This window comes from Pseudorca crassidens, chromosome 20 (assembly GCF_039906515.1).
Source record: "Pseudorca crassidens isolate mPseCra1 chromosome 20, mPseCra1.hap1, whole genome shotgun sequence".
NCBI lineage: Eukaryota > Metazoa > Chordata > Mammalia > Artiodactyla > Delphinidae > Pseudorca > Pseudorca crassidens.
Window position 1 is genome coordinate 8,543,449 of NC_090315.1, and position 27,552 is coordinate 8,571,000.

Here is a 27,552-nt window from a genome sequence, read left to right on the forward strand (position 1 = left end):
GCCTCCAGCCAACAACCACCTTAAAAGTACATCCTTCAACCCCAGTCAAATCCATGACGACTGCACCCTCACGACTGACCTCAGGCCAGTACCACCCAGCTAACCTGCTCCCAAATTCCTGACCCTCAGAAACCCGATGATGGTAACTGTTTGTTGTTTTCAAGTTATTAAGTTTTGGGGTGGGCTGATTTGTTACACAGCAAGACACAATGGATACAATGACCCCAGCCCAACCACATCCCAGGGCTCCAGAATCCAGACCTTCTGCCCATGCCACCCCCTGGCCCCCCAACATGCCGCAGGACAGAGGCACTCCAGCCAGCCGATAAAGTGTTTGCCGTCGGGTTTTCGTTTGGCTGGTTGTGTGTACACAGTGTATACAAGTTGAGTTGTACAGAAGCCCAAGAAAGAGCAAGAGACAAAGGGTGGTGGGGAGATGGGAGCAGAGGGGTTAGAGAGAGGGAGGAGGGGAGAAGAGACCGATAAAAAATAGAACCACATCCAGATGACAATGGGATGGGGGCAGGGGGGGGGGGCAGACACAGACAAATCGCAGTAGAAAAGGAGTGGGAGGGGCAAAGAGAGGGGACCCTTCTCCCCCCTCCACCTCCCCAGCCCCCTGCCCTAGGTATCTACAATAAATAAGATTAAAAATAATTAACAAGATGTGTTTTCCCCCTCCCACCCGACACCAAATGCCCTGGGGAGGGAATGGCCTTTAGCAAAGATCTTGGCCTGTGAGGGGGGGATTGGGGGGAAGGGGTCCCCCAGCTCTCCGAAGCCGCCCCGCCCCCCTCAACCATACATAGACTTTTCCTATACATTATGTACAAGGTGGAGGGGGCTGGGGCTATGCCAGGGAGGGGGGATTGGGGCAAGGTGGGGGAGGGAAACCGTTACTAAATAGACATCTATACATATATATAAATAATTTCTCTGTACACCGGACAGTGGGAGGAATGGGAGGGAGTGGAGAGGGCTTGGGAGATGGGGGGAATCGAACTTCGAACCCTGTCCTGTGGGGGCAGCATGGACACACCCTGACCAATGACCCCCCCACCCCACCCCAGCGATGGGGCCCAGGGGTTAGCTCCTGAGGGCACAGTTCTGTCCCAATTCTCGGTTTATGGAGGAGGTGGCCCCCCCAAGCCAGGGTGGGGTCACCCACAGCGGCTGTGGGCCTGTGCTTGGGCCAGCAGGTCGCTGAAGGAGTCAAACAGCTGTTCCAGCCATGGCTGGTTCCGCATGCACTGCTGGACCACCTCCTCTTGGCCCAGGTCCTCAGCGCCGCCCTCGATGGCCAGGGTCTGCAGGGGGGTTAAACATGGAGCTGGGGTGGGAGGAGGCTGGGGGCCTAGGGATCAGTGTCCCAGGGAGAGGGGGGCTGGGAGCTGGACTCCTGGGTCCAGGGGGGAGCCTGCGATGGCTTGAATCCCAGGGTGACCCGTGCGGGGCGTGGGTGGGCTCACCTGGTCCCGGCAGCGCAGGAAGGTGTGGTACTTATAGTGGTGGAGTGAATGGTAGAGCGTGTAGTATCCCGACTTGTCCAGCTCAACCTTGAACTCCTGGGCAGGTGAAGCGGAGAAGCCTCAGCCTCCCCGCTCAGCGCCGGGCGGCCCCGCCCCCGCGCCCCGCCCCCGGCCCCGCCCCTCCCGGGCTCCGCCGCACCTGGGCTCTGACCACGCTCCTCTTGAGCTTGCTGAGCGTCTTGCGGTTGTAGGGCTCCCCGGCCGGCCGCAGACGCACGGCCCCCTCCTCTGGGGAACCCTCCCCACTCTGCTCCACTTGCAGCTGGGGGAACGTGTGCAGGGCGTCCTGCGGGAATCCGAGGGGTCAGGGGGACCTCCCTGGACCCGCACACCCCAGACCCACCCCCCAGTTCTCAGATCCCATGTGATCAGACGCCTCAGTTTCCCCCAGGAAACTGCAGATCAAGAAAGACACTTGGGAGTCTCGGTTTCCTCAAAGGCCAGGGGAAGCCTAGGCCTGTCTGGTGACCCTTATAATGTGTTTTGTGGCCCGGCCCAAGATTCTCCGAGACACCTAACATCCTGCCCAGGATTCCAGAGCCACCATCACCTCCTACAAAAATTCTAAGAGTCAGCCTGAAATCCAGAATCCCTAGAGCCAGGCTAACGTCCATCCCAGAATTACAATACCAGACTCATATTCCACCCCATAATGCTCAGACCTATCCTAATGTTCTACAGGGGAATTTTTTTTTTTTTTTTGGGGGGGGGGTTGGCACACGACGCGGCTTGTGGGATCCTAGTTCACCGACCAGGGATCAAACCCGCGCCCTCGGCATTGAAAGTGCGGAGTCCTAACCACTGGACCACCAGGTAATTCCCATTACAGTGGAATTCCTAACTCCAGCGTAATATCCTACCCCCCTTCTCAGAGCCAGATGAACAGTCAATCCCAAGATTCTCAGAGGCATCCTAACATCCCACGAAGAATTCCAGAACCAGATTAACGTTTTATCTCATGTTTTCATAGTCAGACTAACATCCCAGCAAGAATTTTCAGAGCTGGCCTAAAATCCATTCCAGAATTCTGAGCCATCCTAACATTTTACCCCCCTCCCGCCCCAGTTCTCAGCACCACATTAACATCCCCATCAGAATTCTCAAAACCAAATTAATGTTCTCTCCCAGAATTCTCGGAGCCACCGTGATATCCCATCCCAGAAGGGAAATTACATAGATGACTTCGGATTCGAGCCTGAGATTCGAAGAGCCTGAATTACGTCGACAGAGAAGCCATCAGAATCCACTCAACGGGGACTTCCCTGGTGGTGCAGTGGTTAAGAATCCACCTGCCCATGCAGGGGACACGGGTTGGAGCCCTGGTCCGGGAAGATCCCACATGCCGCAGAGCAACTAAGCCCGTGCGCCACAACTACTGAGCCTGCGCTCTAGAGCCCGTGAGCCACAACTACCGAGCCCGCGCACCACAACTATTGAAGCCCGCACACCTAGAGCCCGTGCTCTGCAACAAGAGAAGCCACCGCAATGAGAAGCTCGCGAGCCACAACGAAGAGTAGTCCCAGCTCGCCGCAACTAGAGAAAGCCCGCGTGCAGCAACGAAGACCCAACACAGCCAAAAATAAATAAATAAAATAAATAAATTTATTAAAAAAATAAAAACTCTATTCTACAAAAAAAAAAAAAAATCCACTCAACGCTCTGCCCCAGAGCGAGCCCTGGGTCCAGGCCCTAGTCCACCTTTTGTCCCCAAACTTGTACTCCACAACCACGCTCTGCTGGGCCTGCCTAGCAGCCCATCCCAGACCTTGACGATGACCCCGCCGCGCGATCCCAGCTCGCCTCCATCTGTGCTTGCAGGACTGCTGGGAACCCAGAGACTCCCTCCAGACAGCCCGGCCTCCACTACTCTCCTGGCCAAGCCCGACCCTTCCAACGATCGCCCTTCCAGGGCCTGATGCTCTGGGGACCAGCGCAGTGGCTGACATGCACATGTCTCCTCTGTGCCTGAGCTCTGGGCCCCAGACGCCACAGGCCAAGCCCCCCCAAGCACCTGCAGGGCTGGGCTCAGCGACAGCCGCTTTAGGACTTTCTTCTTGTGCTCATTCAGGAGGCCATCGATCTTCCGCATGGGCGGGAGGTACAGCTCGTCTGAAAGGCAAGACAGGGTATCAGAAGAGATGCAGCCTCACGATGTATGGGAGGCAAAGGAGGGGTAGGGGGCTCTGGGCCCCCAAGCCTCTGCTCACCATGTGTGTCCTCCAGGGCCTGGATCATATCCGGGTCGAGTGCCGTGCTCACCAGCATCTCCACATAGCTCCGGTACATCTCCCGCATCGCCCGGGTCTTCAGCAGACGCCCAGGTACTGCCCGCTCTGGGGGAAGAAAGGGAGACATGGCCCATCATTCCAACTTTCTCCAAGGCCGCCTGTGTGGCAGACAGTATTCTAAGCTCCAGGGACCAGGAGAGAAATCCCTACCCTCAGTGAGGTCCACGTCCACTGGGGAAGACTCCCCAACACCAGGACAATATACTCTAACGGTGAATCACAGGTACCGTAATGAGCTCAGCCTGGCAAGTCAGGGAAGGCTATTAAAGGTCACACACACGCTGAGCCTTGAGTGATAGGAAAGAGTATTCCAGGCCGGTGACCACTGTGTTTGACTAGTTTAGTGTAGCTTCAGTAAAGTCTAAAGAAGCAGCAGAGTTGGTTTCCAAACCAGTGAATCAAGTCTGAGAGATGAGTTGGTTCCAAACCACTGAATCAGGTCTGAGAGATCAGGTCACAAAAGGCAAGACTGAGGAAGGAGATGGGAGCTGAGACTGCACAAGTCAGGGCAGGCCAGACCATGTGAGGCCTCTGAGATGAGGTAGAAAAGGGAGGGCCTTTTTTAGGGAGGGGTACTAGGGAGCCATGGGAGAGCTATGAGCAGGGACGGGCGAAGGTAAGTGGAGAGAGACCACTCCAAGGCCAGGGGATGGATCAGAGGGATGAGACCAGAGGCCAGGGCAATGGACCAGATGAGAAAGGATGAGGCTGGGCCAGGGCTGGAGGATCAGGATACATAGATTGAGGGGCAGGAGGGCCAGCATCTGAGCTAGGGCTGTGGGAAGGAGCAGAGGGGATGGGGGCAGTCAGGGCCGGAGGGGTAGGGCTGGGGGCTTCCTTGCAGCAGAGGTGAGGGAGGGTCTGGCCTGGTGACTTGGTTGCCAGTGGGGCTGTGTCCGAGATAGAGAAGCTAGGACCAGCTCGGTGGGTCTGGAAGGAGGGAGTTGCTGGGGCGTAGGCCTGGAAGGTGGCAGGGAGAAGAAATGAGTCTGAGGCTCACGGAATTTGTGGGAGCTTGCCAAGTGAGAGATATGGAATGCCAAGCAATGAGGCCAAGGACGGGACTCTTTTTTTTTTTTTTTTGGTCCGTGCCACGTGGCTTGGGGGATCGTAGTACCCTGACCAGGGATCAAACACAGGCCCTGGCAGTGAAAGCGCTGAGTTCTAACTACTGGACCACCAGGGGATTCTCCAAGGATGGGACTGGAGGGACAGCCACCAGAAACTCAAGAAGGAGCATCAGGGAGAAAAGAGAAGCAGGAGGGCCACGTGTGGGAAGACCCCAAAACATCCTTTAGGAAAAGGCACGAGAAATGTCCACTTGATTTACCCACATGGACGGTCCTTGCTGACAGCTGTTTCAAGAGGCCAGAGTGACCATTTAGCCGTGGGAGTCAGACCCCATCAAGCCTCTGCCTGAACCCTCCTAAGGCTCCTGTCTCACTCGTGATAAAATCCTGCCAGTGGGGCCACAAAGCCCCAGGACCCTTGTCTCTCCAAGCTGTACTCCTGTTCCTTCTCTGGCCTCACTTCCTCCAGCTGCTGGCCTCTTTCCTGATCCTCAGACATACCCAGTCCATAATGTTCTCTCTCCCAAAGTCACACCACCCCAACCCTGTTGCATTCGGACCTCTGCTCCAATGTCACTTCCAGAAGCCTTCTGCAACTCCCCCTTCCCCCGCAAATATCACCCAGGATCCCGCCTGGATCCTCTTTACCGGATTTATTTTTCTCTACTGCCTTTAATCCGACCCAGCCTTACACTGATGACTTTTCATATTGTTTTGTGTTCTATTACGTAACATATTTATCTGATTAACTCCCCCGCTGAGACTGTAAGCTCCCACGAGGATACATGTTTTTGTCTTTTCTGTTTACTGCTGGAACCCTCAGTTCATGGCACATAGTATGTGCTCAATTAACACCTGCAGAAAGGGGCTGAGGAAGCCAGATGAGAGTGAACTAAAGGAAGGGGGAGAGGGAACATCACTGCAGCCTCTTTCTAGAACTTTCATTGTGCATCTAAGAAAGGAGAGACATCAGGTTCTAGCACATGGAGGATCATCAGTCTTGGACCAGCAGGAGGGCTGGTTCTGAGACCTCCTGGTCTGGGCGGAACCTTCAGGGCATCCAGACGTTGAGTCAGGCTCATCCTGCCCAGGAGGGGCTCCTGGTCAAATGGGGTGAACAGAGAGAGACCCAGGACCAAAGAAAGATACTGACCCTTGGCGGGGGAATTGCTTCCCTGAGAGTGCAGAGTTTAGTTTCTCCCATTTCATAGGCTAAGAAAATTCTGGGCTGTCCACATATGTTTATAGCAGCATCAGCCAAAAAAGTGGAGACAACCCAAATGTCCATCAAGCTAGTCCATGGATAAACAAAATGTGGCATATCCAAGCAATGGAATAGTATTCAGCCATAAAAAGGAATGAAGTACTGCAAACAACTATGTATAATAATAAGTAAGCTACAAGAACATATTGTACAGCATAGGAAACATAGATAATATTTTATAAGAACCTTAAATGGAGTATAATCTATAAATATATTGAATCACTATGGTGTACACCTGAAACTAATATATTGTAAATCAACTATACTTCAATTAGAAAAAAAAAAGGATGAAGTACTGATACACACAACATGGATGAACCTCAAAAACATTATGCTAAGCAAAGATGCCAGTCCCAAAGGACTGCACACTGTACGTATGATATCCCTTAGGTGAAATGTCCAAAATGGTCAAATCTATAGAAATAGTAAATTACTGGTTGCTTAGGGATGAGGGTGGGGAGAAAGGGGAGTGATGGCCAAAGGAAGCAGGGTTTCCTTTTGGGGTGATGAAAATGTTCTAAACTTGACTGCCAGGGAGATGCACAACGCTGACTATACTAAAAGCCAGAGGACTATGGGTTTTAATTAGGTGAGCTACGTGGTATGTGAATTAGAGCTATAAACTTGTTGAAGAAAAAGAAAAAGAACCTGCAAACCTGGGCCTTTTGTAAAGCTCCTCCCTTGCCAGCACCTTCCCCTGACTCAGCATTAACTGCTTCCACCTGGCCAGACTGAGCCAACGGCCCAGTTAAAAGACTACATTTCCCAGGCTCCCTTGCAGTTAGCTGTGGCCAGGTGACTAGTTCCGGCCAATGGGATAAGAGAAGATAGGATGTGGGCCATTCCCAGATCTGGCACTTAATCAGAACTTCCCAACTTCATCAGGGCTTTGATGAAAAGATAATTCCGACTCTCTCATTTGACTAGCCTCTGTTACAACAGCTATCCCTGCACTACACCTGAAAGAGTATGTGACCTTGAGCAAGTCATGTCACCTCCCAGGGCCTCAGATCTCTCATCTTTAAAATGAGGATAAAAAAATAAGTAAAATTAAAAAAAACACAAAAACCCCCGAAAAATATAATAAAAAATAAAATGAGGATCATTTTACAGCACCTACCTCCCAGGGTTTATGAATAAGCCAATGTGTAACATGCTTAAAATGATGCCTGGTACTTAAGTAAGCACTCAATAAAAGTCAGCTGTTATATTTATTTTACATATGTGTACATATATTGTTGTTGTTGTTACTGTCATCATAAACCAGACATCATTCTAAGCAATGGAGCTCCCACCTGGTGCCCACTACAGGCTAGTACCCTCCTATGTGCTTTTCTGTGAATACCCATTTTTACTTCATTATTAACCCATTTTACAGGTGAGGTCACTGAGGTGTAAAGAGGTGTTGGCCCTTTCCTGGAGTCACGCAGGGAGTCACAGGGAACACCACTATGTCTGGGTCCCCACGATAGATGCTGGTCCCCAATCCTCCTCAGCCCTCAGAAGCTGCCTATTCTGAGACAGAACAGTGCAGTGTTGAAGAACAGAGCGCGATGCTCCACCGGCTGCATTCCAACTCAGGTGGGATGTCACATCCCAGCTGTGCTGCACTCTCTTGGTGTCTCAGTCTCCTCACCTGTATTTGAGGATAATATTGGTATCTACTTCCTAGGACCACAGTGAAAAACTCAAACAAGTTTAACATCTGTGAAGCACTTACAAGACAGCCTGTCACGTGGTTAGGTGCTATACAGCTGTTAGCTACTGCTATTACTTTTAACTTACTTATTACTACTGTGACTGTTTGCTGATGCTACCTGCAGCCCTCTGGATAGCCCCCATCCATGCCTCCTTCTGAAAGCCACAGAGTCGCCTCCCTACCACCAGCCCTACGGCTGCCGATGGCCTTACCATCCTCACTGGCAGCCCCGGGGGATGACTCTGAGTCCGAGGAGCTGCCTGGTGGGCCCCCGCCCACCGAGGCGTTGCCTGCCGCCTCCTTCAGCCACTTCTTCCTCTTCTTGGGGGGCGGCTCAGCCTTCACCTTGGTGGGCCGGGACTTGGGCAGCCGGGAGGTGGCGGGCTGTCCCGTGGTGAGGCTCCGATCTGGCCGAATCTGCCGGCCGCCCGTGCCCCGCTCACCCCGCAGTGGCCGTTCCCCACGCGTGGCCCTCTCTTTCTCCTTCTCTTTCTCCTTCTCCATGGGCCGAGGCAGGGATGGCTTCTCAGGGGCAGGGGGCTCAGGCACGGCCGTCTCAGGTGTCTGCTCTGGGGGCTTCTCGGATGTCGTCTTGTCAGGGGTCTCAGGCTTAGGAGGCGGTGCCAGGGCCTTGGGGGGAGGTGCAGAGCTGCCCCCAGCAGATGCGGGGCCCTTGGCCTGACCAGAGCGTCTGGAAGGGGACATAGATGGGACTGCAGTCAGCACCCCCTGAAACCCCAATTCTCCTCCTTGGGGTACCCCCGCCCCCACCGCCTAGCCTGCAGCTCTAAGCACAGAACTTTGCTGAGCTGGTCTCTGTCCCCCTCTCTCTGGGGGCCCCACTCTCTGGGTCTCTGCACCCCCTCCCCGACTCTGTTTCTAAGCATTGTGTACTTTAAAATGGTTAATTTTATGTTATGTAAATTTCCTTGTATGATTCACCCCATGCCTGTTGGCCCTGCCCACCACCTGACCCCCGGCCCCCCTGGTACCTGACAGGCACTGGGGGCCGGTGCCAGGGTTTCCGAGCACAGACCCTCACGTAATCCTTCTTGTTGACGTTTTCCAGAAACTTGACGTAAAGGCGCTGGTACCGGTTTTTGGCGTCCCCAAAATACCCCAAATACTATGGAGGAAAAGAAGCACATGAGGAACTCCTTCCTCCACCCCAGCTAGGCAGCCCAACACCCAAGACTCCCACCCCTGCCCTGGCCCACCATGGCAACCACCCAGAGCCTGCCAGGAGGTGGAGACCCCCCCGCTCTGGACACATCTTGGACCCAAGGTGAATCCGAATCGTGTGAGGGGGACAGTGGCTTCCACACACCCCACCCAGGGCCCCTCAAGCCCTCGCTCCCCTCTGCAGGCTCACATTACTGGTGGCACAAAACTGCCGCTGCCCGTCCTTGATCTCCGGAGTGAATTTCTGCAGCAGTGCCTTCTGGACTCGCCAGATGGGTGGAGGCTCGCGCCCCGTCTGCAACGCCAGCTGAGGAGGGGCACAGTAAGGCCCGCAGGGTCAACCCCCATGCCTGCCCTTCCCAATCCCAATTCCTGGCCCTCTGTCCTCCCTCTACACTCCCTTAGAGAAAAGGCATCATCATTAACAAGCATCAGCGAACTTCCAGCTGACAGGTATCTTCTGGCTGTCTGAGGTTCTTAGATTTGGGGATGCAAAGCTTCCTCAACTTACCATGGGGTTCCATCCCAATAAACCCATCGTAAGTTGAACATATCCTAAGTCAAAAATGCACTGAATACCCCTAAAGACATCATATCTTAACCCAGCCTACCTTAAACGTGCTCAGAACACTTACATTAGCCTGCAGTTGGGCAAAGTCATCTAAAACAAAGCCCATCTTTAAAAATAAAGTATGGAGTATCTCACGTAATTTACTGAATACTGTACTGAAAGTAAAAAACAGAACGGTTGTCTGGGGACAGGAGGGTTGTAAGTGTATCAGTTGTTTACCCTTGCGATTAACTGCGTGGCTGACCAGGAGCTGGTGGCTTGCTGCTCGCTGCCAGTGCCCAGCATCACAAGAGAGTATCGTAGCGCATATCACTAGCCCAGGAAAAGAACAAAACTCAAATTTCAAATGCGTATCGCTTTTGCACCATCATAAAGTTTAAAAATCCTAAACTGAACCATCAGGGAACCGTCTATACTCTCAATCAGGCTGTTCATGCTGTTGGTTGTTTTTTTTTTTTAATTTTACTGAAGTATAGTTGATTTACAATGTTGTGTTAATTTCTGCTGTATAGCAAAATGACTCAGTTATACATATGTATATTCTTTTTCATATTCTTTTCCAGTGTTGTTTATCTCAGAATATTGACTATAGTTCACTGTGTTATATAGTGTAGTATAGTATAGTACGTATAGTATAGTACACAGTATAGACCTTGCTGTTTATCCATCCTATATATACTAATTTGCATCTGCTAATCCCAAACTCCCAATCCTTCCCTCCCCACCGGCTCCTCGCCCTTGGCAACCACAAGTCTGTTCTCTATGTCTGTGAGTCTGTTCCTGTTTTGTGGATATGTTCATTTGTGTCGTATTTTAGATTCCTGATATAAGTGATATCATATGGCATTTATCTTTCTCTTTCTGACTTACTTCGCTTAGTATGATAATCTCTAGGTCCATCCATGTTGCTGCAAATAGGCCATTCATTCTGGGCTACAAGGTTTTAGTTATTATAGCTATACAGTGTGATGGCACAAGCCATCCGCATGACTCAAAGAAATGACAAAATCTGAGCACTCATCCACCCACCATCTTCTAGATACAGTGTCAGGTCCCACAGTTTGGCAGTGAACGAGATCGACAAAGCCTTTCTTGGGGTTTTCATTACAGAGGTAATAAGACAGACAAGCAAATAAACAGAACACGGTGAGGTTGTGGCTTGTGCTAAGAATAAACAGGTGACGGGTTACCTGAGACCATTTATTTCATCAGCCTGTCCACAGCAGGGAAGGACAGTGACACAAAGCCTCCCTGATCTCAACTTCCCTCAGCACACTCAGACCCCCATCCCCACCCCAAGGCTTGTGTGCCCCAGCTGGGCACCGGGAACCAAAGGATGTCAGACCCAGCATCTGATCTCAGGGAGTAAGGGGACTAGCAGGGGACCAGACACAGGCACAAAAAAATAACAGCACAAGTAATAAATGTGCTAACAGCAGGTGCCCCAGAAGCCTAGAAGAAGGACTCTGGACTCAATGTGAATCCAAGAATGCTTCCTCGAAGAAGTGATACCTAAACGAGTCCAGGAAGGAATGTACCTTCCATGAGGGGGTTGGGTGATGACCAGGGACTGCCAGGTAAAGTGTGTGACAGCTGTGGCTCTAGAAAAAAGCAACTGACAGGCACAGATAAGTAAATAATAAGAACATAGTGGGAAATATGCACTGAGCTTTGTGATAACCCAGAGATGAATGAGGGACAAGCCCTTGCATTTAAAGAATCCATAGTTGGGACTTCCCTGGTGGTCCAGTGGTTAAGAATCCGCCTTCCAGTGCAGGGGATGCAGGTTCGATCCCTGGTAGAGGAATTGAGATCCCATATGCCACGGGACAACTAAGCCCGCATGCCCCAACTACTGAGCCCGCACGCCACAACTAGAGAGGAGCCTGAGCACAGTAACGAAAAGATCCTACATGCCACAACTAAGACCCGATGCAGCCAAAAGTAAATTAAATATTTTTAAAAAATAAATAAGTAAAATAAAGAATCCATAGTCAAGTGATAAACAGGATTCAGGTAACTCCAACTAACTGATCACGGCTGCCCTGAGCACTAGGCTCAGCAGGAGCAAGTGTTGGGATTGATTAGTGATGTCTGCCACTGGCAGCAGCTGCAGCACTGGAGCCTGAGTGCCAAGTACCGGCTATCTATTCTTGGTTTTTGGTCAAATGCTTCTACATCCACAATTTTTCATATCCTGCAGATCAGCCAGGGGAACAGAAAGGAGTTAGAATAACTTGATGAACATGAGGTCCAGAAAGGTTCTTGGCTGAAATTTCACTGGACAAGAGTGAGGCAGGATGAGACAGGGATATGGGCATGTCAATCCCAAGTGCCTTCCTCCAGGATACCATGGTTCTCAATCCTCCCTCCTGGCTCCTCAGGGAACCAGGTCAGAGGCCCAAGGATTGAAAAGTCCGTTTCAAATCCTTTTCAAGGACTGAAAAGCTCATTTACATATCCTGCCCTGCTCCAAAACCTTCCAGGGCCCCCAATGCAGATTCCACAGCCTGGCATAGAGACTTTGCCTCAGTCTCCTTTCCTTTCTCCTACCCCTGCCCAGCAGGTCATCCAGACCCTCAAAGCTCAGCAGACAAGCCCCAGACTTTCTGACCTCCAGGTTTCTGCACATGCAGGGCGCCCCCCTAGGGGTGTCTTTTTCCCTCTCACTGTGGATATAATGTTCCCTGTTCCAGTTCTCAGAAGTTTCTGAAAAATCCATCAGAGCACCCCCTCCCCCAGCCAGGGGAGGGCACCCCCTCCTATGTCTCTTCCCACTGCCGATCTTCCTCCTCTAAGGATCCAGCTGTTTCTCTAGCTGGACATGGGGCCCTTGACTCACCACATCCCAATTGGGCTTGGCTTCTTTCCCCAAACCACTCTTCCTCCCAGAATCCCCACTATCCACCAGTCATCAGGCCCTGGCATCATCGTCCTTGCCTGCTCCCCAACCAGGGTCACTTAGTCCCAAAGCCACGTCTTTCCTGCCTCTCCTCATGTCAGTCATGTCACTGACCCCACCCACTTCCACTTGGTGGGAAGTTGCCCCACCCATAACACCCATTCAGTGGAAGCCACAGCTGATTGGAGGAGACCTGACAAGGGGTAGCCAATCAACAGTCATAATACGAACCCCATCCTGACCCAAAATGCTGTGCTGGGCCAATCAGATTCTCTTCTGGGAATCTGAATTGTGACAAGCTGAGACAAGGGCAGTAAGTAGCAGAATGTGAGTAAGTAAGCTAGAAGCACCCAGCCTGGTGTTAAGGAGAAGGCTGCAGGATCAGACACAGGGGAGTCAGTGTAACAGAACTAAGGCAGTGGACAGACTGTCATCAGAACTGAACACTTCCCCAGCCACCTCCCTGCTGGCCAGGGCCCTCAAAGCAGCCAGATAACCCAGAGCAGATTCTCAAGCAGGCACCCACGGATCTCACCACAGGACGGTCTGGACCCTGCCCACCTTCCCAGGCTCGGCGCTCACTGTCCAGTCACTCAACCCCTTGCATCTCTCCCTACCCATCACATAAACACGCCTCACCACAGGGCTTTTGCACAGACTGTTCTCTCTGCGTGACCCGCTCTCCCCATCCTTTTCTCCATCCAACAAACTTATATGCTCAGAATTTACATCCTGATAAACCTTCCACATCTCCAAGGACTGGGAGTTAATATTATCACTCCCATTTTCCAGGTGGGGAGGCTGAAGCAGAGAGGGGGCTAACCCTACACTGTCCAATTCAGCAGCCCCTCCCCATATGTGCCTCTTGAGCATTTAAAATGCAGCTCATTTGCATCAACATGTTCTATGAGTGTAAAATACACACTGGATTTCAAAGACTTGGTAAGCAAGAGAGAAGATAAAACATCTCATTAACTTTTTCTATATTGACCACATGTTAAAATGACATCTTAGACATGCTAAGTTAAAGAAAATACATCCCTACAACTAACCTCACTCATTTTTTAACTTTTCAAAAGTGTGGATGCAAGAACGTTTAAAATGCTGTACGTGGCTCATATGATGTTTCTATCGGGCTGCCATTGTTCTAGAACAAACTATGACCTGTGGCCCATTTTTACAGAGCTATGAACTAAGAATGGTTTCTACATTTCTAAAGGAGTGTGAAAAAGCAAAACAAAACAAAAAACAAAAACCCAAGAATACATGATAGAGACCTTACGGAGCTTGCAAAGCCTAAAATATTTACCATCTGGCCCTTTACAAAAAAAAAAGTTTGCCAAACTCTGCGCTAGAGATCTGCCCAAGATCACTGAATAATAGAAACAAAGTTTATAGAGCACTTTCTGCATGCCACCCACAGTCAGAGTACTGGACAAGCCGTAAAGCCTGAGTGCTCACGTTATACGAAGGGGGTACTAACGGCATCAGCCCCCATTTTACAGATGAGGAAACTGAGGCTCAGGAAGGGTCAACACTAGTCCAGCTCGGAAGTGGCAGAGATTCAAGCTAATCAGATTAACGCCAAAGCTGGACCCATAATAACCATGCTGCCAGCCTGCCCTGACTCCTGACACACGAATGAGTCCTCATCTGCCTGAGTGGCTCAATCCTGGGGCTGTGAGTCCCCCATCAGAACACATATTCGTGTTGTATTTTAAGCATCTGAGTCCTTGCCTGGCCCCCTCCCCTGCCCCATGCCAGCTGGGAGGTGGTATCAGATGGCCCTGGCTCTAATCCCGGCTTGGCACCCATCAGCCAAATGATTCCCTCTCCCTGAACGTGAACTTCCTCATCTGTAAACTGGGGACAGTCAGGGTCCCCACCCCAGAGCCCTGTTCATTTGGCCCAGTGCTGGGCGCCCAGCAGCACTATCGATGTTTGGTGGAATATACACAGAGTGGCTGACTCTGGTGCTGAGAGCATGGGCTCCCAGGGCCAGTAGAACTGGGTGTGGGTCCCAAGCTGTGAAAGCCTGGAAAGCCTACTTTAATCCTCTGAGCCTCAGTTCCCTTCTCTGTAAAAGGGGGATAGTAATCCCTATAAAGAAAGGAGATTACAAAGATAAAACTTACAGGTGGTGGCGAAGGTTTGCACAACAACGTGAATATACTTAATGCCACTGAACTGTACACTTAAAAATAGTTAAAATGATAAACTTCGTAACATGTATCGGTTACCATGATTAAACTAAATTCTGAATATGATGTGCCCCAAATCCTATCCCCTGAGAGCTGGTAGTCGTTCCTGTCACTGCTGTTCGTTTGACACCTCCCTCGCCTGTTCCAGACTGATGGCCAAAGAGCCTCAGAAGTCTTGAAGTTAAAATGAAATAACGTACACAGGGCACTAGTAGAGTGAGTACAACTATGAGGGAGAAGGGAGGATTAGCCAGGGAGGGATACTGAGACTCAAGGCATTGGGATTGTTCTGGTAGCTGGCTGAGGAGTGGAGAAGTAAGCCTTCACTCTACCATTCTGCTTTGACAACTTACATATCTCTTGTGAATGTTCTCTTCTATCATATCATACTGCGAAGATGACAAAGTAACAATGAAAAGATACAGTCTGGGATTGGTGAGCTGGGGCGGACAGCACAGAATGTGACAGGGTGGAAAGCAAGGAGAACCAACCAGGAGGTGATAATGGCGAAAGCTGAGTGATGGATACACACAGCCCTGTTACTGTATTTGCTCTACTTTTCCCACAATAAAATAGATTGAAGGGACTTCCCAGGTGGTCCAGTGGTTAAGACTTCGTGCTCCCAACGCAGGGGGCCCAGGTTCGATCCCGGGTCAGGGAACTAGATCCCACATGCCGCAACTAAGAGCTCACATGCCGCAACTAAAAAAAGGATCCCGCGTGCCACAACGAAGATCCTGCATGCCGCAACTAAGACCTGGCGCAGCCAAATAATAAATAAATAAAGTATTTTTTAAAAAATAGATTGAAAGTAACATAGGAAAAAGCACACTAAGTTCCTCTCGCAAAACACACTTAATAATGAAGTATGATAGGGAATTTCCTGGAGGTCCAGTGGTTAGGACTTGGCACTCTCACTGCCATGGTCCTGGGTTCAATCCCTGATTGGAGAACTAAGATCCCACGAGTTGCGAGCTACAGACAAAATAAAAGTATAATAATATGCACTATCCTTATAATGAATTCACCCCACAATGTTTTCATCTGTAACTTAGAAGAAACAACACCCAAGATGAAATTAAACACGTTAGGGCTTCCCTGGTGGCGCAATGGTTAAGAATCTGCCTGCCAATGCAGGGGACACGGGTTTGAGCCCTGGTCCAGGAAGATCCCACATGCCACAGAGCAACTAAGCCTGTGCGCCACAACTGTTGAGCCTGTGCTCAACAGTTGAGAAGCCACCGCAATGAGAAGCCCGCGCATCGCTACGAAGAGCAGCCCCCGCTCACCACAACTAGAGGAAGCCCGCACGCAGCAACAAAGACCCAACGCAGCCAAAAATAAATAAAAAATTTTAAAATGGTCCACATCAAAAAAGAAAAACAAAATCTTTAAAAAAAAGAAAGAAATTAAACGTGTTAACATACATCCAAGACCAAACATGGTTCCTGCCCCCTAGTTGCTACCCAGTCAGTGACAGTAACTAACACGAAGAATGGCCTTAGCCCTTGGCGTCACCATCAAGGTGATAATGGCTTGCTGACCTACTGAGTACTCGCTCTACCTCATGCCCTGTGAGCCCTACCGAGTACTCGCTCTACCTCATGCCCTGTGAGAAACACTACACGGGCGTCTGATGTCACCTACCCTTGTCAAGCACTTATATCAATCCTCTGATCCAACTACCTGTCCAATGAACAAAGTACAGCGAAGATCAGTACGCTTTTTCCGTAAAAGGACAGACAAGAAATATTTTTGGCTTTGTGGATCAGCTAAGCTCTGTTGCAACTACTCCACTCTGCTAGTGGACGGAGAAAGCAGCCATAGCTGGTATGTAAATGAGTGGGTGGGGCTATGTGCCAATAAAACTTTATTTATAAGAACAGACAGGGGGCTGGAGGGGGGGCGGGGGGGGGGCATAGTGTGTCCACCCCTGTGTAGAATAACTGAAGTAGTAAATGCGCTGGTGCACATAAAGTGTTTGTTTTTTTTCGGCCACACCGCATGGCATGAAGGATCTTAGTTCCCTGACCAGGGATTGAACCCGTGTCCCCTGCCGTGGAAGCGCGGATTCTTAACCACTGGACCGCTAGGGAGGTCCCAACATAAAGTGTTTAAGATGTGGCCTGACACACAAGCATTCCCAAACCACTGGCTACTACATCTGCACGTTGTATGTGTGCCTTTTCATAGGTATGTCACGTCAATACCTCAGCTTTCCACCTACAAGGCACAAGTTGCCTTTAAAGCACCCCTTGGCTTGTGTTAAAAGTTCCCTAAGATCAGGCCCTCCTCATCGGCTTTGTCCCTTAGTATAACCCTAGCACCCACAGCAAAAATACCTGCAATAAATGCTAACAATGGGTTTACCTTATTTATCGGTGACACACACACACACCCAAATAACATCTCAGAAGCGTGCAAGTCCTCTGCGGGGGTCCAGCTGGCCTCCTCTATCAGCCCCACGACTGTCAACTCAGGAGGATGAGATGGGCTGCCTCAGCCATCACTGTACCTGCAGCCCCCAGCACTGGGCCTGTCATTCAACAGGCGCTCGATAAACGCTCCAGTGACCAAAGCATTGGGCCCAGTTGTCCGACACGACAGGAGACTCACCTTGAGGGAAGGGATGTCCTCGGCGCGGATGACGAACTCGTCGCGCTCCCGGAAGATGCCCTCCCCGCCGCTCTCGCCAGCCTCCTCGTCCGTTTCCCCGCACACGGCCGCGGTCTCCTGCTTCTTGGCCAGGTGCAGGGGCCGGGCGTCCGGCGGCTCGGGGTCGTCGGGGGACGGGGCGGCAGGCTCCTCCGGAGGGGGGGCAGGGGTTGCGGTGGGCAGGGGCGGCGGGGCAGGCGGCGAGGGCAGGGCCGGTGGGACTGGCACGGGCGGTGGGGGCGGCGAGCTGGGCGTGGGGGCCACCAGAGGGGGTGGCGAGGGCAGGGCCGGCGGTGGGGGCGGCGGCTGGGGTGTCGGGGCAGGGGGCGGCGAGGGCGGGGGCTTCTCCTCCAGCAGCGGGGGCTCTGGGGGCGAGACGGGCATCAGGGCTGGAGCCCCGCTCAACCCCGACCCCCCAGACCTGTTTATCTGCTTCCAGTGAAAGGCCTCCCAGCCTATTCTGGGGGCTCTCAACACAGCCCTCTTCCCGTCCTGCACCCCAACATCCCTCCTGACCAAACTGAGCTCTTCACCTAGCATCCATTTCTGCCCCCAATCCCCCTCCAACTCCACTTTTTATTCCTCTTCTGCTGACCTTCCTCCTCCTGCAAAGCTCCTGTCTGACCCCTCCCTGACCTTCAATACCCATCCCTGTCCCCAGACACCTACCAGAAGCCCAGGACCCTTTAACTTCTCTCTCCAAGGTCCTAATAAACTTTCCTACCCAGACATGCCGCTCTGGTCCTCCCCATCTTTCCCCAGCCTCCAAAGACCCCCTTTGTGTCTTAGTGCAACTCTGCATCCCAGTATCATTGCTCCGTGTCCCCACCACAATGGCCAGGAGGCCTCTCTGGTCCCATCAACAACCCCCGCTCTGCTCCCCAGTCTAGTGCCTACAAAGCTCCTGGCCCTGCCCTACCTCCTAGTCCCCAAATACCATTCACCATCCCATCACCTCTTCTCTTGTCCCTGAATGTCCCTCCCTGTGCCAACAAGCCCTCTGCCCCTTATTGCCACTCAGCTCCCCAGTCGCCACTGTGCCACACCTGACTCCCTCCCTGAGACCCCTTCCCAGCCCCAGTGGCTACTCTGAGCCCCTGAAACTGTCTCCCAACCACAATGTCCATTTTAGTCCTGAAATGTCTCTTTGTTGCTTTGGAGCCCCAGCCTGACGCTTACCTCCCATTCCTCAATGTTCCTCCCAGTTCCTCAACCGCTCCTGTGCTTCCACCTCCTCTTTTCCCGCTCAGAGGTCTCAGACTCCTCCACCCAAGCTCTCCCCTTTCCTTTCCTCAGCCTGCTCTCCACTCTCGGGATCGGCAACACCCTCTCCTTCCTGCTACGCTAACTCCCCGCGAGATCTTGTAACATTCCTCCTCTAACGCCTTGAGATCTCCTGACTCTCCAGACTGCTTTTGCTCCATCCCTGGGTCCTTCCAAGATATGAGCCTTCCTGACCCTTCCAAGGCTCTCTCGCCCCCCCATGCTCTCTCCCGTTACGGCAGATCCAGGCACTCTGCTTAGCACCCTCCACTGTTTCTCCTCTCTTCCCTGGTGCTTCCCTTCGGCCTCTCACTGTCTCGCTCCCCACTGCCCATCTTTCTACCATCTTCCAGAAGACTTCATCCCTTAAGACTCCTGTGAACTCCCAAGCCTCCTCATTAACTGCTCCAAATGCCACCTCTTTCTCCCCCCAATGCCTCTGTTCCCCCCCCATCAAAGCCCCTCAAATTTTGTCCAACCCTCCTCTCAGGACAGAACACCATCCAGACCTGACTGTACCCCCAGCCTTTCCCGATGGCCCCCCACGAGATCTGACTAGTCATTGCTGAAACTAGTCACGTTTCTCTTTAAACAACCCTCCCAAGTCTCTCTCTGCCCCCCAGACCCTTTTCTGTCCTTTATTACACATCCCTAACTCCTAGAGCCCTTCTCAGGTCCCGTGTCCCCCATCAGTTTTAAAAGCTCTCTCCATCCCTGTCACCCACCTGTCCCCATCACTTATAGCCTGCCCTGTCCCCCAGTGTTCTCCACTGCCCACCTTCGGGCCCCCGCCAGTCCACTTAGCACCTGTGGGCGGATTAGAAAAAGACGCCCCTTTCTCAAAAGGCTTGCCCTTAAGTAAGAGGTTACCCTCCATAAACAGGCATATCTCTGTCAATCACCTGCACTGTGAACAGTGCCTGATCTACACAACCAGACCTGGTGACCTGAATGTCGGGAAACCCCTGCCCCGCCCCCAGACCACCTTCCCAGAGCTCACCAGGCGTGCCACTGCTGCTGGCACTGGGGAGCCCCGGGAGAGGGGGTGGCCCGGGGACTGCAGCCTCAGTAGCCAGGGGGGGCCCGTCCGCAGTGGAGGTGTCCTTAGGCCCGGCCAGTGGCGGGTCATCGAGGGCGGAGATGGCCGAGGAGATGCTCTCCTGCAGGTCCCGGTTCTTGGCGACAGAGTCTTCCTCGTCCGACGAGAAGGAGGGCAGGGTTTCGAGGTTCCGTTTCAGCTCCTCGTCCAGCCGCTTGCAGGGCGAAGGGCAGCCGAGCCCCAAGCCCTCGCTCTCGGCGGCCTCCAGCGCACCCCCCAGCCCGAAGGCGCCGGCGGGTGGGGGCTGTGGCACGGCAGGCGCGGCGGGGGGCTGGGGAGGCAGGCCCCGGGCCGGCACGGAGGGCGGCACGCTCTTCGGGGGGCTGAGCGGGGGTGTCAGGCCAGCCTGGTAGAGCGGCGGATGGCGCTTGCCTGACTTGAGAAAGTCCAGGAACGAGGCCATGAAGCCAGACTTCATCTCGGGCTGCTTCTCCTCCACCTCCTTGATCTTGGCCTCGATCTTCTCCCGAGTGAGGCTGGAGTCCAGGCTGTTGTGGTCAACTCCTGACACGGCATCGCCCGATGATGCTCCCAGACCCTCGCCGGCCTTGGGCACAGACAGCTTGATCTAGATATGGGGGCAGTGGGGAGTCAGGGCCCACAAGCCCAGGGCCCCAAGCCCCCTCCTCCCTCAGACCCAGGGGTCTGGGGCCCCAGCCCTCTCCCCAGTTAAGATCCTAAAGTTCAAATTCTCAGAGCGTCAGCCTGTAGAATCCTAGAATTCATGCCTGCGGACCCCTCTGCTCAGATTCCAGAATGACAGGACTGGGGTCCCTCCCTCATTACTCACGGACCCTCCTCCCACAAGACCCAGGAATCCAGGACCCCTGATCAATAGTCCTGCAGGATCTAGAACCTAAGAATACAAGCGCTAACCCCCGCCTCCCTGTAGACACAAGTTTCAATTCTCAGACCCCTGCAACAGTGGAACCCTGAAATTCCAGCCCTCGGATTCATTTCCTCGTGGGTGTTAGGAAGATGAACCACATCCCCTACCGTGCCCAAGAACCTCAAACGTGGTCCCAACCCTCCAGCGTCAGGGTTTCGCTCCCCCTCACCTTCAGTGGTTTCAGGGGCTCCAGCCGAGGGCCCCCGGCCTCCTCGGCCTTCCTGCCTCGACCCCGGCCCCGGCCCCGGGGTTTCTTGGCCCCATCAGTAGGTGTGGAGGCCAAGGCTGGCCCGGCGGTGGTGGGGACCTCCAGTGGGCGAATCCGGGGTCTCCCCCGGGGCCGGGGCGGCCCATCACGCTTGGCCTTGGTGGGCTTGCGGCCACGGCGCCGGGGGCCATCGGGGCCAGGGTTGGGTGGACAGAAGTCAATGTCGCCCAGCGGTGAGAGCGCCGGACGGGAGCGGCAGCTGGACACCAGGTCAGGCAGGCGCCGGGGGTTGAGGCGGATGTCAGCAGGCACATCGGCCTTGTCCTCATCGGCCTCGAACTCGTACTCCTGGGCGTACAGCTTCTTGGGCGTCTGGAAAGGCGGGTCACGGCGCCGCAGCAGGTGGAAGGAGGACGTCTTAAGCAGCTTCTTTGGCTTGGTAGAGCAGAAGATGGGTGAGGTCAGGCCTCCCTTGGGCTCCGAGGCAGGGGGTGGCGGCGGCGGGGGGGGAGGCGGGGGCGGGGGGGCCGCCTGGTGGGGCCCACTCTGGATCAGGCCCAGAGGCTCGGCGTTGACGGTGGAGGGCAGCTCAGGCGGCTTGCTGGGGTCCAGGCCCAGGCCTGGAGTCTCGGGACCGGCTCCGGACGCCCGACTGGGGCAGTAGGGCCCATAGGGATCATAGGCAGGGGGGCCCGGAGGCGGCCCAGGCCCCGCCTTGGGATCGCCCTCGTCCTCGGGTGGCCCAGCCTTTCCATAGTCATCTGCGGGGCCGCCGCCAAACATCTCCTCCATGGTGGGGAAGAAGCTGCGCTCCTCGTCTTGCAGCAGGGAGTCAGGGAAGCAGATGGAGGTGAGTGGCACAAAGCGGGGGGCCTTGGTGCCTTGTGGGCTAGGGCTGCGGTAGGCCCCCGAGGGATCCTTGCCCTCGGCGTTAGGTGGGCCCACACCAGTGTCACCAGGCCCAGGTGGCAGCGGCTCCAGGGCCCCAAGCAATTCTTGCATGGTGCCGGGTGGCTCCAGGCTCTCCTCGGGTCGCAGGCGGGGGCTGGGGGCACCCGGCTCCAGGCCATGGCCGCGGAGGTGGGCCTCGAGCTGGAGGGGCATGGGTGGTGGAGGTGGGGGGGGCGGGGGGGGAGGCTGGGGTGCCCCATCACGGGCGGCCGGCTCAAGGAGATGGACGCCAACTTTGGGAGCACTGGAAGAGGGGCTGGGAGCATGGCTGAGGACCGAGGGGAGCAGCTGGGGGGGAGGGGGAGGCAGCACCAGTGGGAGGTCAGGGCCCCCGGCCTCTAGGAGGAGGCCGTGGGGGGCAGGCTGGGCAGACTGGGCCGTGGGAGTTGGGGGTGGAGGGCTCTTTTGGAGGAAGGCCCCCAGCTCCTTGGCACCTGCCCCATAGTGGACAACTGAGGTGGCCAGCCCCTCGGGGGTCTCGCCACCCCGTTCTGGCCCTTTCTTCTTCTCCTTCAGCCTCCCCAGGCCCAGCTCCAGGGCCGCCGTGGCACCCTCATCAAGGCTGGCGCTGGTGCGGATGACGCTCTGCAGATGGTACCTCTGTGGGTCTTCCTTGGCCAGCTCGTAGGGTGTGCCCGGGGGACCCCCAGCCCCGCCACTCCCAAGTCCCTTGGAGGCATCCGCCGCCCCATCTTCGCCCACCAGGCCATCTGCCCCTGAGGTCCTCGGGGGGCTGGGCGCCTGCAGGAGGTGCTGGATGAGGAATTCTTCATCCTCGGTGCGCTCAGCGGGAGGCCCGCCGGGGCCCGCCAGCAGCTCTGAGCCATCCCCCTTGCCCTTGTAGCCACCTGCTCCGGCGGCATAGCTGCCGGCTCCTGGGGGTGCCAGGAATGGGGCTGAGGCCAGGACAGAGCTCAGGTATTTGCCAGGAGCTCCTGGAGAGCCAACTCCAGGCGGGCGGCCGGGGGCCGGAGGCGACTGCAGCGGGCGGATGATGTGAGAAGGGCTGGCCTCTCCGCCGCCCCCCAGGGAGCTGGGCCCCCAACCACCTCCATGGCCCGAGAGTGCTGGGGAATGGCCAGTACTGTAGCTGAGCGAGGGGCTGGCTGTGGGCAGCCCCTGGGAGTGGGCAGCTGGCCCTGGGTACGGCTCACCCTGCACCCCATATAGCTGCCCCTGCAGCTGGTCTGGGGAATAGCTCTGACATGTGGCTAGGCCAGGAGGCGGGGGACCACTAGGGGGCTGCTGGGGCCCACCTGAGTAGCTAGGGCCTTTGCTCAAGTCCTGCGCTTGACCCCCTCCAAACCCTTGCCCATAGGCCTGGGGTCCTAGAAGCCCTTGGGGCTGACCAGGGGAATAGGCCTGGCCTCCCGCCCCCCCAGCCCCCGAGGCCTTGCCAGTGGCGTAGGCCGCTGCTGGCCCACCCAGGCTCTGGCATTTGGGCGTGGCAGTCGAACGGGGTGGTGGGGGCCTGTTGGCACCGCCCGCAGCTGCCCCATAACCACCTTTGCCCGTCTTGTAACCAGGCGACTGAATGATGGGGCGGTAACCTCCACCGCCACCCGCCGCCCCACCTCCTCCAGCTGCCTCGGGGCCCGCAGCCCGGCCCGATGCCCCGGCCGTGGCTCCACTGGGCCCAGCCTTGCTAGGCTCGCCAGCGCCCGGGGAGGGCTCCCCACCGCCCAGGGGGCTGCAGGCCAAGTTGGCCCGGTGGCCCATGGAGGCGTAGCTGCCTCCGCAGCTCAGGTAGTGCTGGAGGGCGTGGGCTGGTGGTGGGGGGGGCTGGGCACTGGCTGGCCGCTGGTAGTGCTTGATGACGGTGTCCTGGCGGGGCAGGGCCCGCTCGGGTGGCGGTGGGCCGGGGGCGGCACCCGAGAAGTTGTAGAGCTGGGGAGAGGATTGCTCGGCAGCGGCGGCAGCAGCAGCGGAAGAGGAGGCCAGCAGGTTGAACTGAGTTGGGAGGTGGCGGGGAGGTGGGGGTGGATCTGGGGGGCCTGGGCGGTAAGGAGGGGTTTGGGCTGGGCCGAGACCAGCGGGCCCCAGGACACCACCCCCCGCCAGGCGCTCAAAGCCTAGCGAGGAGGGCACCGTGGGTGCCTGCGAGGGCTTCAGGTGCAGCACGTCATGAGGGGACAAGAGCCCATTAGCTGGGGGACTAAATGGGGGGTCCTGGAGGCTGAGGGAAGAGGGTACTGGGAAGGGGCGGCTGCCAAAGGAAGCCGGGTGCTGATAGGCCGACAGGGCAGAGGAGGATGGAAAGGTGCTGGAACCCGGCAGGGCGCCTGAGATGAAGAGCTCCGTGGGGCCTGGCGTGTGCATGGCTGGGGATGAGGGAGGAGACCACAGGTCAGAGTTGACCACAAGCCAGCCCCACCCTGGCCCTCCTGGACTGGCAATGGCCTTACCTGTTTGCCAGGAAGGACTGCGGAATTGGGAGAGGAGAGAAGAGGCAGAGGGACCAGGCTGCGGGCCCCGGGACTCCAGGGCCGAGATGAGGTTCATGACGGAGGCGTCGGGCCCTGCTGAGCCTGCGTGATGGAGGCCGGTGTCGAAGAGTCCAGAGAGGCCTGGTGAGGGTTGGGGGGGTAGAGTCAGCTAGGTGGGGGATAGGGCAAGGTGGAAAAGGAAAAGGAGCAGGCCAAAGGCAAGTTGGGTCAGGCAAAGGGGTTGGAGAGAAGGGGCAGATTCAAAGAGGAGAAAGGAGGCAAAGACAAGTTAAGGAAACAATAAGCAGGATGGGGTACGATGCAATCATAAGGGCAGGGAGCCCAGGAGGGGAAAAGTAGACAAAGGAGTAGAAAAATCCATACATGAAGAAAATGGGAGCAAAACACAGAGCCTCCTTATGGTCCAAGGGAGGCCAAAGGATTAGGCAATTCTAGCAAGAAAGGGGAAGGGATGGGATGACTGCAGCCACTGAGAAGAACCAGAGAACAAGGCAAAAGGGGTTGAGTCAAAGTGAGAGGATCCAGATTTAAAAAAAAAAAAAAAAAAAGAGACAGAGAGGGAGGAATAAAGGGAAGGAGCCAACCAAGAGGGTCAAGGGTCAAATTGGACAACAGTCCCGTTGCTGATCCATCTAGGAAGGAGAGCGGCAGGATCAAAGGAAGGGAACCAATCCGAGGCACTAGAGGCAGGGCCACAGGAAAAGAATAAGGCAGTGGGCAAATCTAAGGAAGAAAGGGGAGGTCCAAAGAATCGGAGCCAATCAGGAAGAAAGGGAATCAGGAAGAAAGAGTTCCGAGAACCAAGAGGATGAGCAGACCCAGAGGGAAGGGATTGGGGTGGGCTGGAGAGGCGGAAAAGCCTGGAAGAGAAGGTGGGATTTGGGGGCTGAGACGACGGGACCAATTGGAACAAAAGAGGCGGGGCCAGAAACAGGGGCAGACGAATCCGGCGTGAAATTAAGCAGCCTCAGAACAACCAATCAGAGGAGAAGTAGCAAGAGGCGGGCCAGAACGGAGAGCACAGCCAATTAGGAAGGTTGTAACTTTCAGCAGCCAATCATTTGCTTCGGAGGGAGGGCCAGGCGGGGCGGGACAGGGGCCGTACCTGCCGGGTGGTGGTTGGTGGCATAGCTTTGCAGTGGGTGGGGGGCCGCGTAGGCCTGGCGGTGTAAGATGTCCGTCTCGGGGTGCGAGGTCCTGGAGCTGCCATAGACCAAGCTGGGAGGAAGAAGGAGATGTTAGGGTATCCTCCGAAGCTACCCTCGGAGAAGGGAACTCAGCAAATCCCCTGGGGAGTTGGGGAGAATCTTCCAGCTGACTGGGGGCTATCCTAAGGAACCTTGGGCCCTAAAGGAAAGAAGACAAGGGAATCGGAGTGCCCAACTAAAGAGCCACAGAAATGGTCCCCACTGGAGCCCCAGTAAATAGAGCCCAGATAGCCTCACATTTACAAACACAGACATGCACAGGGAGGACACAGAGAGGGTGAAGAGGCAGAGAAAGTGCCTTAAGTTGAAAATGTGGACCTGCTTCCACAGCCCCCACCCCGCAGGTGACACAAGGCCCTGGGGCCAAGGGATGCCCCCTCTTCTTCAGACACATGGGAACACAGAGGCCCTGAACCTCAGGGGTGGTGCAAACCGAGTCAGGAGCAGGAGACAGACTGTTCCCCAAAGGGCAGGGATGGGAGGTGGGCAGAGGATAGGACTCCTGCAAAGTACCAGGCACAAGTGTGCACATGAACACCGTCCATCCCCCCGGGTTGAGGTTCAAATGCATGGGGGCATGCAAAGCCAGGTCTGTGTGCAAACCAGTATCCAACTCACTGTGTGGAAAGATACAGAGCGAGGAGTCCCACATGGAGAATACTAACACACGTGGGGTCATGCCCAGCCAAGCTGGGAGACCCAGGTGTATAGGGGGAGGGGGATTCGGGGGCAGGTGAAGAGTGAGGGTGTGACACAAACAGCAGGAAAGGGGCAGGTTCGCAGGTGAAAAGGCTGCCAGCTACATAACGCACTGGGCCCACGCTCACACACACAACCACACACCCGGGAAACAGCCTAATCTTCCTATGCAACGGCCCCAATCCATGGCCCAGACTCAAGAGGTCAAACACTCCACTCCTCGCCATCAACTAGAATTCTGTCTTTGAGGGTGGGGGAGCTCAAGGGGGCGTGTCTCAGATGCCAGGACCCCCACCTTACACAAAACCCCAGCTTAGGAAGGGGGCGGGGCCCCGTGCCCACTCAGCGCGCGGAATTTCTGGGGGGCCCCCCGAGTAGCGCGGCCTCGCGCAGTCCCGGAACAATAGGACCTGAGGGGGGGCCGCGCCCCCCAGGTCTGCGTTCTAATTCTCTTTTCCTTCCCACCTTTGCAAGAGCAGAACCTAGGGCGCGAGGGGGAGGGGTCAGCAAACCGGGAATCCAAGGATGGGGGGAAATCCAGGCCTTGCTTCGCCAGTCCCTCCCACCTTCCCAAGGCCTTTCCGTCTGAAATTGTTTTGCACCCTCATTTTTCCGCGGCATCTCTCCCTTTGCATGCCGGAGCTGGCTTTGGCGGAGTTTGCAATTTGCAAACTGGGGCGGCGGCGTTGTTGCAAACCGAGGAAGGCCGCTCCCTTGCAAGCCGGAGGGGAGTTTGCGATGCACGCGTAGCCGGGCGGGCCCGGCCGGGCTTGGCCCCCACCTCTTGGCCCCTTCCTCCAGGCCACCCCCGGCTCCTTACCTAGCTTTCGCTGACCTCTCGTAACTCCATCCCGCCCCGGCGCCGAGCGGGTCCCCGAAGCCGGCGCTGGGGTAGTTCCTGTCCATGAATTGGCCGCGGTGGAAATTGGGGGGAGGGGGAGGGAGGGAGGGAGGGAGGGGGGCGCGCGCGCGCTCTCCTCCGCCGCCGCTCCCTCCGCTGTTGCTTTTTTTTCCCTTCCCTCTCTCCCTCTCTCCCTCTCTCTCTCTCTCTTTCTCTTTGCAGCCGCCGAAGGCCCGGGAAGGCCCCGGGCGGGGGAGGGAGGGGACAGGGGCGGAGGGGCGGAGGGGCGGAGGGCGGAGGGGCGGAGGGGCGGGCAAGGGAGGGGGTGCAGCCGACGAGCCAACGAAGGGGGAAGGGGGGTTCCCCCTGGAGGGAAAGGGGGGAGGAGGGACCCCGCTGTCTCCGCCTTTGCCCCGGCGCTTGCAGGAGAGAAGGGGGGGCGCGCGCTCCGGAGGGGGCGTCCCGGGCGGCCCCGGGGTGGGTGCGGGCGCTGGGTGCTCGCTCTATCGCCGCCGCCGCCGCCGCCTCCTCCTCCTCTGCGCTCACGGTGCAGCCATCTTTGCACAAGGCGGCTGGGGGAGGGGGG

General features: G+C 55.5%; 1 protein-coding gene across 2 annotated transcripts; it reads right to left on the reverse strand.

Annotated features, from left to right (window-relative positions):
• Positions 1–326: 326 nt before the first annotated feature.
• On the reverse strand, positions 327–27,494 carry PRR12 (proline rich 12). Of its 2 annotated transcripts, none has more exons than XM_067718442.1 (14): positions 26,946–27,494; positions 25,324–25,436; positions 24,177–24,338; positions 20,782–24,092; positions 19,625–20,270; positions 17,323–17,726; positions 9,223–9,339; positions 8,843–8,976; positions 8,063–8,541; positions 3,737–3,862; positions 3,541–3,638; positions 1,669–1,815; positions 1,470–1,565; positions 327–1,307 (listed from the first exon to the last, which is right to left on the reverse strand). In XM_067718442.1, exons 1-14 carry the CDS (start codon positions 27,029–27,031, stop codon positions 1,161–1,163), a joined length of 6,066 nt encoding a protein of 2,021 aa, XP_067574543.1. In that variant the 5' UTR covers positions 27,032–27,494; the 3' UTR covers positions 327–1,160. The 2 variants fall into 2 exon arrangements, with proteins under 2 accessions (XP_067574543.1, XP_067574542.1); XM_067718441.1 differs by having other exon boundaries at positions 19,625–20,291.
• Between the last annotated feature and the right edge of the window lie 58 nt (positions 27,495–27,552).